The sequence below is a fragment of the Strongylocentrotus purpuratus genome, unplaced genomic scaffold (genome assembly GCF_000002235.5).
Source record: "Strongylocentrotus purpuratus isolate Spur 01 unplaced genomic scaffold, Spur_5.0 spur5_contig_858, whole genome shotgun sequence".
NCBI classification, from domain to species: Eukaryota; Metazoa; Echinodermata; class Echinoidea; order Camarodonta; family Strongylocentrotidae; genus Strongylocentrotus; species Strongylocentrotus purpuratus.
In genome coordinates this window covers 2,124,421-2,138,655 of record NW_022145566.1, presented here as the reverse complement: position 1 = coordinate 2,138,655, position 14,235 = coordinate 2,124,421, and the positions used below count along the sequence as shown (strand labels likewise).

Genomic DNA, 14,235 nt, shown 5'->3' with positions numbered 1-14,235 from the left:
ATATTTCGATTATACAAATACTTTAAAAGGGTTTTTTTGAAAATATGTTATGAAACTTATGATATTATATTTATTTTACTGTGATTATTAAGACAATTTAAAATGATTTATGAAAATAATGTTCATATTATATTTATTATCGGGAACCTACAAAAACATGATGATTTTAATTTATGTTTCTCTCTTTACATGATGCAAGATACTGCTCACGTATCATACTTGCAGCTGTGTGTGATGGTCTGAATATCCATTTGCGAGCGAGCAAAGTTGTTATCATGCATGAGGTCGCATTGTCAAAATTACATCTTATACAGAGGGGGGGGGGGGGGGGGGGGTCCTGATGTGGTTACAAGCATAATGTCATCATGAAAGACTGAAAATACCTTTAATAAGTTCGTTAATTTTATCATTTTGGGAAATTAAATAAAAAGGCTCTTAGTCGCTTTAAAGGTACTATGTCCCTTTTGCGGCCAACCTCAAATGCTGTAGAACTTTTCAGGAATTTTGAATATGTCATGTATGTCCTATCTGTGAAATTTAAACGTTAGCAGTGTCCTCATGTTCAAATTATGCAAGGAAACCCGTTTCCTTGCTAGACTTCACTGTCAGACACTATTGAGTGACTGACTGCCTTTTTTTCTTCTTTGGTAATAACATACATGAAAAGAGTTGTAAAGAGTACATGAGCATTTGTCTACATCAATAACCTACTTCCTGTGATGGCCAAGATTAAACTGATTGAATCTTTGCGCAGCATAAAACGTATGACCATTCGGTAAAATTGTCTGAAAATCAAGACTATTACTTTTGGGCTCTATAGCCCTAAAGTCGATTTGACAACTAATAGTTGTTATTTTCCCACTTGAAGACATTTTCAAGCCCCATCATATTTAGGGAAGTTCTACATTAGTATTATCTTTCAAATGCAGTTGGAATTTAACTTTTTCATTTTTTTGGCCTGCAAATGGGACATAGTACGTTTAAATTAGGCACACATGTATTGTTATGAAGAAAGAAAAGGGGCATTATCAGAAGGGAAAAGGAGCACGTGTCAAAGTAAAAAAGGGCAACTTTCTGAGGTTAAGAGGTACATTTCTCGCACCTGAAAAGGGGCACTCGCCAGAGATGAAAAGACACTTATAAAAATGGAAAAAAGAGGCATATATTATAAAGGGAAAAGTGTCATTTTTCGAAGGAAAAGGGCGAGGGACTCTCATTAAAAAGGAAAAGGGGCACCTATCAGAACGAAAAAGGGCACTTATCAGAAAGAAAAAGCGGGAACGTATCGAAATAGAAGGGATGCTTATCAGAGGTGAAGAAGGGCACTCACCAGAGATGAAAAAGGTGCACTTATCAGAAGGGGAAGGGGCACTTGTCAAAATTCATATTTGAATAGGGGCAACTATCAGAACTAAAGAGGGCATTTTTCAGAGGTGAAATGAGGCACTTGTGAGTATGGAAAAGGGGCATTTGTCGAAGGAAAAGTGGCACCAATCAGATTTTAATAGGGGCATATATCAGAGGTGAAAATGGTTATTTACGAGAAGTGAAAGGGGCTCTTATTGGCACTTATCACAATGAAACGGGGCACTTATTAGAAGGAGAAGGGGCAATATTTACAAAGGTAAAGGGGTTCTTGTTAAAGTAAAAAGGGCCCCCTCTCAGATTTGAAAAAGGGCAATTATCAGAGGTGCACTTATCACAGGTGGTAAAGGTTACTGATATGAATGTGAAACGGGCATCTCTATTGGAAAGAAAAAGAGGCACTTATCTGAAGTAAAAGGGGGCACTGTGGGGCCCGGGCTCAGTGAGCACCGATTCTGGTTTTCTCTAAAAAAAAGATCTTATTCCATCTTTACATTTTCTAAAGCGAAAATCAAAACAAAACATCGTAAAAATTGTTAAATGTGCTCTAGGTAATTTCATTCCTAATCTTGAGCTCTTAATTGATTTCGTGGTATAGCGCCATCATTACTACACCTGTTTGCTTGTTGCCTGAATGATTAATGTGAAATGTTGAATGTGAAATGTTGAGGCTTCCAAAACTGGTTAAAGAGAAATTGATATGAGCTCAGGGACAAGTACGTGTTCAGTCTGTTAAGAACATTAAAAACATTGCAGGATAACTTTTAAGAATGGTCAGCGACATTTGACCGGAGGGGTGACGCTGTGAAGCGGAAGAGCCCATACGTCAAATAGTTCGATGCTCGATTCGCGCGCTGAGTTACCATTCGGCAATGTCGAGGTCAAGTGTTCGCCACACCACTGGCCGAAGGTCTTTGTATCCCTCCTCTGAATTTGTAGTTCGTCATAATAACTTTGGACAATCAAACTTGTGCTACGATGAAACTCTTGGTGTAGTGGACACCACAAGAGCATGGAAAAATTACGTTTTTAAATCGGGAAAACAGCCTTTATGGCGATGCAACGTTGTCGTCGACAACCGTGGATTATATTCCTGTGCAGTGTGATTTTAGGAGGTGAGATTTTGCCGTTGTTTTGGTTGGTTGCACTGTGCGTTACGTGTGCGGACAGTTTGTTTGGTTGATGCAAGGCCGAGGTTTCGGTGATCATAATGGCGTGCATTGCATTGGTCGTGTTGTGAAGGGCTCGAAATCAAGGACGGACATGTCCATACACACGTTCTATGTGCATGTGCGTTGTAGAAAATATCAAACATCATGGGCTCAGGGCAGGCTAAATTTGCGTGTTATTACACTAAGTCGATGATAAAAATGGCATTCAGTGTGAATGTTGATGATCTTGTGTGCTGTGGCCTGTGTAAACAATGTAATTAATTGAAATTAATCCTAGGGATAGGGTAAACCCTGGCCTTATTTAATTGGATCTGGCAAAGTAGCATGCATGTAGAGTCTAGATCTTCTAGATCTAGACTAGATTCTACTTTCTATACTAATGTGTAGAACGAAGGTCTAAATACAACTGACCAATTGCAATCAAACTCTAAACTAGATCTAGACTCTAGGTCTAATTTAAAGTTAGAGTTAGACAGAAACTAAAGTCTGGTTTGGGAAATTCTTTAATGAAAAATACAGTTATTTATTTGTCAACCTTTCCCATACCCATTGCATCAGTGGATATGGGCGAGCTCTGGCAGTCTGGGGACAACTCGGCTCACTGCAAAAACAGTCAATTTTTTTGGTCATTTTACCCTAAATCTAACCCTTAAACCTAACCCTTAAACCTAACCCTAATTAAGGCCTAAACTTTACTGGCTAAACCGGCAAAAACTCGGCGCTTTTGCAGCAGGCCGAGTTGTCCCCGGGTCCGAGTTAGCCAGACTCCCCATCAGTAGTCTGGACTGTATCAAGGTGGTCAGTGGAGCCAGATGTAGTCTCAGCGGAACACTGGTCAGGACTTGATAAAATTAGAGATTGAGGTCTGAAGCTTTCGTGTCGGTCTAAGTTCAAATGCAAAATTTAGCCAAAACATTGACCAATACCAATAATGGCAGTTGAAACTTGTAAGTTTCAAAGCTTGAAAGCTTTTATAGTTTACTTTTGATAATTATGACCATTAGATATGATTTTGAACATGAGATCGCTTACGCTGGGCACATATTTTGCGAGGGTGGCTGATGCCTTCTCCATGAACATGCCGAATATCATTATCAACTCTTCAGTTTTTAGATTTTCTGCAGTCTTCCTAAGTTTCTTCGCTCATGTGCAAATTTTTTGGCATTTTGACGAGTGAAAATAACAGAAATTATAACAGAAATTACATTTTCAGTTATCTGAAGCCTAAATATGAGAGTATTCGGGCAACTTGCTGCCCATAATTTAGGCTGAATTTGAGGGTAACGGTTTTGCTTGAATATAGGATCTTTATAAACATAGACAAACATATCATGCCCTACCTGACAATATGTAATGACTACTGAAATGCAATTAATTGAAACGGGTGAATGAAATAATTTGTATTGACGTATTTCACAGAGACAGATGTATTTTGACACAAAGCAGATGTATGGTTTTGAGAAATTTAGAAAGTGAGGTTACAAAATTCATCTTTGAAATGATACACTGTATCTCAACTGGGTTTGAAATATGAAAACAATTTGTGATAAAATTGGTCTTTACCATTAGAATATGTATCTCTGAAAAAATAAAATAACACCAATCTCCTTCCTTAAAGATTGAATTCTCTTTTCGCAAGACAATAGGAGTAAGATTGCCCAGGTGACTCAAGGTGGACCTCATAGAAATAGTATTCTACAGATTATCAGATATTTTTGTAGCAGTTAAATCAGGTCCTCATTTTTATGACAAAAAATATTTGCAAGATATTGACCTGTTAGTAGTTAGCTTTGGTACAAATGACCCCCTAATATCCACATACCGGTACCTGTATCTTGTACACATGGAGACATTTCACTCTGTGCATTCTAGGGTGCGTTCAAGCAATTTTTTTAAGCTACATGTAGAAGCATCACAAACCAAAACGCTGTTACATTTTCCATCAACGCTGATTCTCGCTCATTTCAAGCCCAACCACTGCGCATCACGTGGGGGAATTTGACCAAGGAAGTCTAGGTCAACTGTGGCACGCGCTTTCTGAATTTGTTTACGGTCTACTGTCGGCAAAACCGATTGCAGGCCACGGCAATGACGTCAAAGAGTCATGATTGAGATCTCCGTTTCGTTACAAAACGCATCTTTTTCAGCGTTTTGAAACACGTTTATTTTTACGACGGACGAAAAATCGCTTGAAATTGATTCAACGCATCTGTGTTTTAAACTAAACTTCTTTGAAAACTGCTTTTCTAGGGTGACAAAGTGACACTTGAATGCACCCTTTGAATAATTACTGCCAAAGTAATGGTGATTTATTAAAAACTTTTGTTTGCCTTCTTGAGAAGAAGACATGTACATGTACTTCCACCTGTGTGTCAGAGAATTATGTTGTCGGGTAATAAATAAGTAATGATTACATAACTTTCATGAGCACAAGTCCAGTAGTAGTACTCATCTCGATGAGGTTTATGATTTTTGTAAAACTGACATTTATTGACCCATGCGCAAATTGTATTTATGAAGTGGTCTTTTTTAGTAATACTGCAGCGTTGCAAATTAAGCTGGTATCTCTTCAAACACCTGTTCAAAATACAAAATAAAAATTCAGTCATTTTTTTGATGGGGGGGGGGGGGGGGGTGCTAAAACACCAGGAATTACATTTATTTTTAGGGTTTGAACCCTTTTCCTATAATAATATATTGTGTATCACTGTTTAATTCATGGATTATAAGAGAAAAAGAAAACCTCCAAAATTATTTCAAAATATTTAAGGGTTTGTTTGGGCTAAATGTTGGTAGGGAACAAAAGGGAGTATACTGTACATGTATACATGTAGGTTTTATGGACAGCTACTGTAGTATCTGTAGTATCTTTAGCAGACATTGTTATTGTTTTGGTTTAAGGCATGGTGTCATAGTGATGGGTGTGAAAATTGCAAATGGGCGTAATTTCTGTGTATCAAACTTGTGAGTCCACTTTCTGCATTTACTCCAAAAGAGGGCTGTGTTTTAATTTATGAACTAAAAAAAAAATATCCACTATAGAGGATGATTAGATTTGAAACTATTACCGGAGGCATCTCATCATGTTTATGATTTTTAGAGGAATTTGGTACATTTTATAAGAATTAGGATTTAACTTGAAGGATATTTAAAAAAAACCTTCAGAACAGAAACAGAACTATTATTTCAGACATTTTTTTTTCTTCTTCATTATTTCAATCATAAAATTACTCTCCACCACCCAGTAGATGGGAACTAAGATGTAATGAATTGATACTAAAGGCAATCAAAATTAAGTAGCCTACCGTCGTATGAGTATTTAGAAACATATAGCTAGTATGTTGTCATGTTTGAGTTTGAGTTTGAGTTTGAGTTTAAGTTTATTAACAACAAAAATAATAACAATTTAAACATAATGTATCAAGCATGATTACATAAAATATAACAATATAACACAAGATCGATAACATTACTCATGAATAATATAAATATTGTTTTACAAAGTATGTCGTATACAAATGGAATTAAATATTATGTGTACACTTTTGTTGTTAAAGGGGGTACCAGAAGTTAGTACAAGTGCTAGTCGAGTCTGGTTCCGTCTTTGGCAAGAATTTTAAAACTATTTTAAAAATATTTTTTAAAAATATACTACATTATATACATGTAACATAAACTATATAAGTAAACAAAGAAATATAATAGTCATTTAGAAATATTCCTTACTTAATATACATGGAAGTCAAATGTGTGTCGACTTCCGTATCAAAACCAAACATACAGTAAATAAAAAATATATCATTTTTATCTAGTGATCTTTTTAGAAATTCTCTAATCTGAGATTTCTTTTTGCCATTTTAAGAAGTCTTAACCTTTGTTTAACTCAAAGTATTTAGATGTGTCGTTAACCCCTTCCGAAAAGCATTTTTAGATCGTATTCCTCTTAAATCGTATGGTATACTATTCCATATTTTCACGCCCATAAATGATATTGAAAATTGACCTTGTGTGGTTTTGCATTTAGGCAGATATAGTTGTCCTTGTTCTTTGCCCCGGCCTTGTGCCATATCTGTTGATAGTCGCTATAACTTATAAGAACTAAAAATAGAGCAGCAGTTAAGGGGAACATTGTGCAATCTTACAGGATTTAGGGAGTCTTCATCACTATTTGATTTTAAAATTATAATGTGTGTTTACTATTCTTTGGGTTAATGTAAACACTCTTGGCTACCAAACATATTATATTAATAACAAACAAGTTTAATCGATAAGCCATTTGTGTATTTCATGTAAAATCTTTCCCCCTATTTAATGGATTTCTAGTAGAATATTTAAAGCAAAGTTCCATTTTGTACCGTGATTGAACCATTTTTTTGATGATATCAATTTGTATCCATCCAATGAAACACTTGACTGTTCCCTGCTCAATGTAGGCCACTGTTTTTTTAGCTAGTTTTTCAAAGCACATGGAATTCTGTCTTGTCAATACACACTGTACAAAAATGCTCTGCTAATCATACACACATTACACACATAAATGGCAGGGCCAAGGCACTGACATGTGTAAACATATTACTGTGTTGAATACCCCATTCACATAATGTGATCCCTGGCCTTCATTCATGGATGCATGAGTCATGGCTATATGTGTAGTACGGGAGTGTGTGCATGCTAAAACGATCCCAGTGTGCATGTGTGTGTGTACTTCGTGTTATAACGTGCGTGGCTATGGGAATGTGCACTGTATGTGTGTGCAAGCCTGAAAGGGCATCAACATATTTTTACTACAATGTTTTGATCTTGCAAGGCCTAGGATTACATACAGTGTGTTTACTCAACCAATGTAACATTTCTGAATGAAGAACATGACTGTATGCACTTTCATTTTGTTCTGAAAGCTAGCCTTGAGCTCTGGTATGGGCATGTACTGTACATGTATGTTGAGACAACATGGTCATAATCCATTCTGGATTGTTTATCCTGCAGTAGATTGGTTGTTTGAGCCAGTAAAATAAAAATAACCTCACAAAAACTTGCTGGAAAATCACCTTCAATCAAGACCACAACTGTCATTTGCACATACTGTACATGTACATGAAGTGACCTGTGTTGGGCACAGTACATGTATGTCATTTACATATATTTGTAATCTTGAAAATTCAGTGTAAATTTTGTTGGGATTCTGTGAGAATGTATTTTCTATCATTACCAGAACTCCAGCTTATCTTTGATTAGTAAAATAAATTTGATTAGAATACCTTATGTTTCTGTTTTGTTTAAATTTATTTTTGTAATGATATCAACCTAATTAAATAATTGAGAAGCTACAGTTTTTGTTTGATCTTTGCATTCTTCCGTTTGCAATAGCATGGGCCCTCTTCCTACCTGAGGCCTAAATCTTTGTCTTTGATTAATCAAATTACATCAAATTTCTGCAATTTCTCCTAAAATTTGTCACAAACAGGAACACGTCATGCCATTTCCTCCTTAAACTAATTAAAGCTATTTCCTTAATTAATGACTTGAAGTTCTCCCTGAGGAATGAGAAACATCTTTGATTAAAATTTTTGTCTGCTTTGAAATTTTGATCTTGTACATGTATTTACTATATAAAAGTCAGGATTTAGAAAATACTATATTTGCAATTTTTGCTCAAAGACTTTGTTGGTTGCCACTTGCCAAGATAAATTTAAAATAACAGGTACTCTATTGCATGTATCACGTTACTTTTGATGTTGTACTTGTAAAATACCCCACGATTTATTAAAAAAAATCAGAGAAAAATTTGAGAAAAGAAATTGAGGAAAAATCCAAAGCAGACTCTTTCCAGTTTCAAATTATAAGTGATTTGAAAACAACTTCTCCCAAACTGCTCATTGATTGATTGACAAGTTTTATTGATCAAAATTTAAAGTCACAGCTAAAAGCTTGACACACTTTGAATTAACAATTAAAACTGCAACTTATTTTTCGGCCCTTACAGGTCTACAGAGTAAATCATTTTATTTCAGGGACCTATGGAGTCTGAATTTAAACTTTAGACTCAATTTTCGGGAAGCGCTGATGCCAGTGATAAGTCAAATTTCTCAAGCACAAGCTTTCTTAGGCTGATGAGGAAATACCTAATGTTTAGGTAGTCACTCACTCACTCGTACATGCTCTGTGCCGAACATTCGTTCTAGACTTCTAGGCCTGACATTAAAAAAAAAAAAAATGCACACTTAAAACTGAAATTTAGGGCATTGTGTGTGAAGAAGTAGAAGAACCAAAATAATATATTATAGCGCTATCTGCATTATAGATTTATTCTGACAACTACTATAAAACCAGGAACTGTTAAGACATGAAACTTTCATGGCTGTTTTGTGGTTTTAATCACATCAATTTTGACATGTGTGGTTACACATCATTTCCAGCTTGAAATAACACAATGTGACCTCTATACTAGGATCATTTACCTTTCAAGTCTTGCTTAATGCTCATTTTTTGCTTTTGTGAATTTCATATTGAAGTTCATGTGTTTCTGATTTTAATGAAAGGGTAATGGTGCTATTGTTATTTCTCACTATCGCCAATACCCCCAAATGACCGGTTGTTTAGTTTCATGCAAGTACTTGTGGTTTTTCTTCTCCATTGTGCCTCGAATACATTAGTCATGTGGAGTTGGCACATAAAAAATACTCTATATTATTATTATTATTATTATGCTCCCATTTCGAATGCACTCTGGGATAGCTTGGTGACATACTGTAGTCACTTCCGGTCTATTTTGTGCGGTTGTAATGTGCCGTCCGGTCTAAAAAGGTTGCTCCAAAAGGCAAGACAAGTTTGAAATCACTGCACGATCTTGACCCTGTTAGTATCATTTTGACAAAGAACAATTACAAAATGATGGACATGTAGTGGGATTCCCCAAGTTTTTCTTTTCGAACAATCATGGACTTTCAAAAAAAAATCCAAGGAAGTCATGGCAGCTTTCCTATACGTATATTGCGCAAACATAATTTGTGTTCCGCACTCGTGCCGTATTCACGCGTACACTGGCAGTTCGTAAGTCTTGGAAGAGGCTCGAAATTACATTGGCGATAGCGAGAATTAAACATGCATATACCGGTAAATCTACTGATTGGACCACACAAAAAAATGATTACAAGTACTCTATGAGGGCCCCAATCCCTTTTACCGGCAAGGAAGTAGGGTTGTCCTCTTCCTTTTAATTAATTTATCTTATTATCCAGGGTGGGAATTGTGACTTGTCAGCTCTAATCTAATTAGCACTAAGGCGTGGATAAATTCCATATGTCACGACACCCTTTATTTAATCTTCAAGCTTTCTACTTGTGTGTCTTACTTTGTGTCACTTCTAATGAATTTTGCAAACTACATTAGCTACATACACATCCACATTAAGTCTACAAACTTGAAGTTTAGCTTACCATAACATTGAGAGGAACATTTCAGTGAAATCTGATTACTTTAAATAAGAAAGTATTGAATTTATTAGTGTTGTCATTGGTAAAACACAAATTGGCAACACTGATGTATCTTGCAATGTCCTCTTCAATATGCTCTGTACAGAAATGTAATAAACATTAATTTTCTTGGTTATTGATGACAGTAAACAACTTTTTAATACAGGGGTTGTATAAAAACCTATTTGCAATTATTATATAACATTCTTTTATTTTTTGTACAGAGCAAATAGGAGGGAGTCTCGCAAGACACATGTCACAAAGTTGCCACTTCATGTTTGATTGATCGCATCTTCAAAAATTCACAACTTTCTTATGTTTAATCTGATTTTGCTCAAACTTTCACTGAGCTGTTATTCTTATATTTCTGTTTCCATTAAAACCAACTTACATGTAATACCAGGGTCGATTTCTCTATTAATAATTGTATTATTGTAAACATTGACTTTTTGATATCAGGAAGAGTTTATTTGTTGGTGGGTTTCATTAATTTCATAATATTAACAGGAGTGAGAACAGAGTCACACACATGTACATGAACACACACACTTTTGTGAGTAGCCCACAATACATGTTCTACACTTCCCCCCCCTACACTAGTACTTCAGTTCTGACGCCCTTCTATCCAGTGAGATCTGACAGCAAATGCTGTGGCCCATCCACAAAGCCTATTGAAAGCCCTGTGAGTAAGTTGTTGGACCATGGGTTTTGTAAGTAAGAAGAGGTTCTATTATTTGCCCAGTGCCAGTCTTCTTATCACAATTGAACTTGCTAATACCAAGGCAAACAGGACAATAGATCCTGTGGCCAGATAGGCTTGGCCTGTAGTTGAATAAGAGATGATTGCATCATATTACATAACACCCTCTGCAGTGGGCCTGCATATTTATGAAAGGTATGCAGGTAACTAGAGGATGTACCATAAGCTCAAGCGGGGGAGTGATAAGAATTCCTTCTTGGAAGACCCTTCCAAAGGGCAATTTACTCACTCAAAAGGGGGCACTCAGAAATAATCTATACACTGTCAATGGGAAGTAGGATCTAGACTAATTTGCATATTACTGTCCACAGTTAGATGGATAAGCCCATGTCAATAAAGTTATTTTGAAGAAGAAGAAAGAAGAAGAGAGGGGGAAAAAAAAGGCTCTTGAATTTTATCCCACGAGCTGAGTTATCAAAGCAAACAACAGATCTTCTGATGAATCATAGGTTTAAACCATTGTTCTGAAAATCATTACCGTTAATTAGGTCTAAACTGTATGCTATTTTTTGGTTATTATCAGGACATCACTATTTAATGTTATACAGAACCTTTGAAGATTATTGGAACATATGAGATGATACTACATGTACATCTACATGTACATGTACTTTCTCTTGTATGTGATATTTTCCTATGAGTCAATACAAAACAAAATGCCTACAAATGCTCTCTGAATATTGAATACTACATGTGCACAACACTAAAATTAAATATACCAAACAAATTTTTTGTAGAAGAAGGCATCTGAGTGATGAGCAAATTCAAGATAAAGGAAATCAAGCTAGTACTATTTCAGACCCATGGTCATAATTTGAAATACTTATCATTTCATTTGTATGTTATATTCTTGTAGGAGTGTAAAGATTTATTTAAAAACAAAAGACTTTCAATGAAGCATTGTAAAAAAGCATTGTTACTACATACTACATGTGCATAACGCTAAAATTAAATATACTAAACAAATTTTTGTAGAAGAAGGCATCTGAGTGATGAGCAAATTCAAGATAAAGGAAATCAAGCTAGTACTATTTCAGACCCATGGTCATAATTTGAAATACTTATCATTTCATTTGTATGTTATATTCTTGTAGGAGTGTAAACATTTATTTAAAAATAAAAGACTTTCAATGAAGCATTGTAAAAAAGCATTGTTTGTTCTTTGATATTCAGTTTAATGCCAATTGTTTTTCTATTTTGTTTACGTGACCAATAAGTTCGGTTAAATTTAGTAAGCTTTGACAAATATCAATATAGCGGATAACATGTAGGCTGCATTTATTTCTGTTAGCCCCCTGATGAACTGATGAACTTCTAATAAACTGAAATAACCTTTATTAGCATGTTACACATATTTTGTACAAAGACAGTCCGGAAGCCGGTTTATGAATCATTTATTCGATGATCAATTTTATTTACCATAAAATCTCCAAAGACTCTTCAAATTCCATGTACGACGGTTAACCATAATTGTAATAAAAATTGCTGAGAGCCAAAAGGGCAGTAAATCATATGAACTTTTACATATCGTTAACATCCTGGCTTGCAGCAGGAGATATTTGCATCTGTGAACTCAAAAATTTCTAGGTTAATATACTCTATTGTAACGGTAATCGCTAGCTAGCTAGGCAGGCTGTTTCCATCTTTGGAACTGTTCTGTCGTGTTTGTGAAATAGCATCCAGGTGGTGTAGAGACCTGCTGATTCATCTCTTCTTTCTTCACTAGGGATTACCTGTATGGGGCCCTTGTCTCACTGGCAGTGTGAACACAATACATATCTTATGGAAATAAACTGAAATCGTATTGAAAAAATATACTATGTGAACGCAACATATACATGTACAATGGAAATAAATATACTGATTATATTGGGTCGCTTTTTAAGTACCAGAAATTGCCTTTTTTCCCCCTTTTTTGTTGTTGTTGCCTTCTACATGTAGTTTTTCCTGATCTTCATTTTGATTCCTCCCTGTGCAAGTTATGATAATAACTGTCCTAAAGGACAGAACTCTGTGAACTTCTTTTTGTACATTCAGCTACAATGTATACTTTGTTTGTTTGTCCGTTTGTCAAGTTTGTGGTGAAATAAAAGTGAGAGAATGACATAGTAGTTTTAAATAATCCAGATGCAAGAAGCGAGGAGCAGAGTTTTTTTGTCACTCAGCAATAGAAGGAAGCTATCTGTTTTCATTGGGGTCATCCTCACTGGTGATGCATGCCAATTCTGAGGCTAATCCATGCCTCATCCTCCTTCTTCATAATCAGGAAGTCAGAACTTGCTCTGTCATGAGTTACAACCAGAATAAGAATTCAACAATAATCATGGTCTATGGAATATGGTGCATTAGCTTTCTCCTTCTTTACAATACAAAGATGATGGAATAGTAAAGACATTGGCAGCGTTTCATGAAACACTCATAATGACAAGTTCGCTGACACCCCACTGAAATATATGTATTCAGATTAATACATGAGATGTCAGTGAACTCGTTCTTGAATTTGTTTTGTGAAACATTGCCTGAGAGGTTCTCTCTCTCTCTCTTTCTCTCTTTAGAAAAAAAGAAAAACCAATGGTATTCTTTTAATTTCAACCACAAATCATATAGGCCTTTCTCTATATTTATAAAATAGGAATGATGTATTTTGTGAAAAAGTTTATTTACCAAATCAGATGTGTAGAAAGATGGATTTTGGGCTGTATGAGCATTGTTTATATTCTAAACAAAATATAAGCCAGTGAATCATGTGAGAAATGTTCACCGATAATATACCCATAGACTATGGTACTTGATTGCATTTTTAGTTTTCTTGACTTAAAGAAATGATAATTTATAAGTACTTTTTTGTTATTGATTATGTAATGGTTCACAGTTGAACTACATGTGTATTGACAATTTGATATATTGATCTTCATATTATATTTTTACCTTCAATATTTTGAAAAAGTATCCTTTCTGGTATTTAACAATATATTTTCTTTCTCTCCACTCTCTTCCCTCATTTTCTGCAGGCACAACTGTTTATAGTGACATTGTTATCAAGAAACCTCAAGATGTGATTGCGTTTCCAGAGGAGCCCCTGACATGGGATTGTCGGGTGGATACGCCAGGCTACTATGGGCCGTACGAGAGAGTATGGACCTTTGGCCATCATGTGATAAACACTACTCATAATGCACACTCGTATGTGCTAGCAAACGGGTCATTGTACATAGATAGCGTGGGGGCCCAGAAGGACCCTGGGTCTTACAGGTGCTGTGTTAAAAATGAGACGGGGACTCTGTGCAGTCAGGAAGCACTTCTCCAAATTGCTGGTAAGTAGTTGTCCTTGTGGTGGTACTTGTTTCACCGCAGCTTATATAACCAGGAAGATATCCTTTGAAAGTTGGAAGAAGGAACATAGAATAGTGTTCTTTGAATTTCCTCAAAGTGATATCAATTGATAGTTGATACCAAAATTTAAAAA

General features: G+C 35.6%; 1 protein-coding gene across 1 annotated transcript in view; it reads left to right on the top strand.

Annotated features, from left to right (window-relative positions):
• The first annotated feature begins 2,040 nt into the window (after positions 1-2,040).
• The window catches only part of LOC763790 (protogenin B), an 83,604-nt gene continuing 71,409 nt past the window's right edge, over positions 2,041-14,235 (top strand). Inside the window, exons 1-2 of the mRNA XM_030997748.1 lie at positions 2,041-2,480; positions 13,781-14,083. Coding sequence (XP_030853608.1) covers positions 2,417-2,480; positions 13,781-14,083 — 367 coding nt within the window. The 5' untranslated portion in view covers positions 2,041-2,416. The remainder of the gene's footprint in view (positions 2,481-13,780; positions 14,084-14,235) is intronic.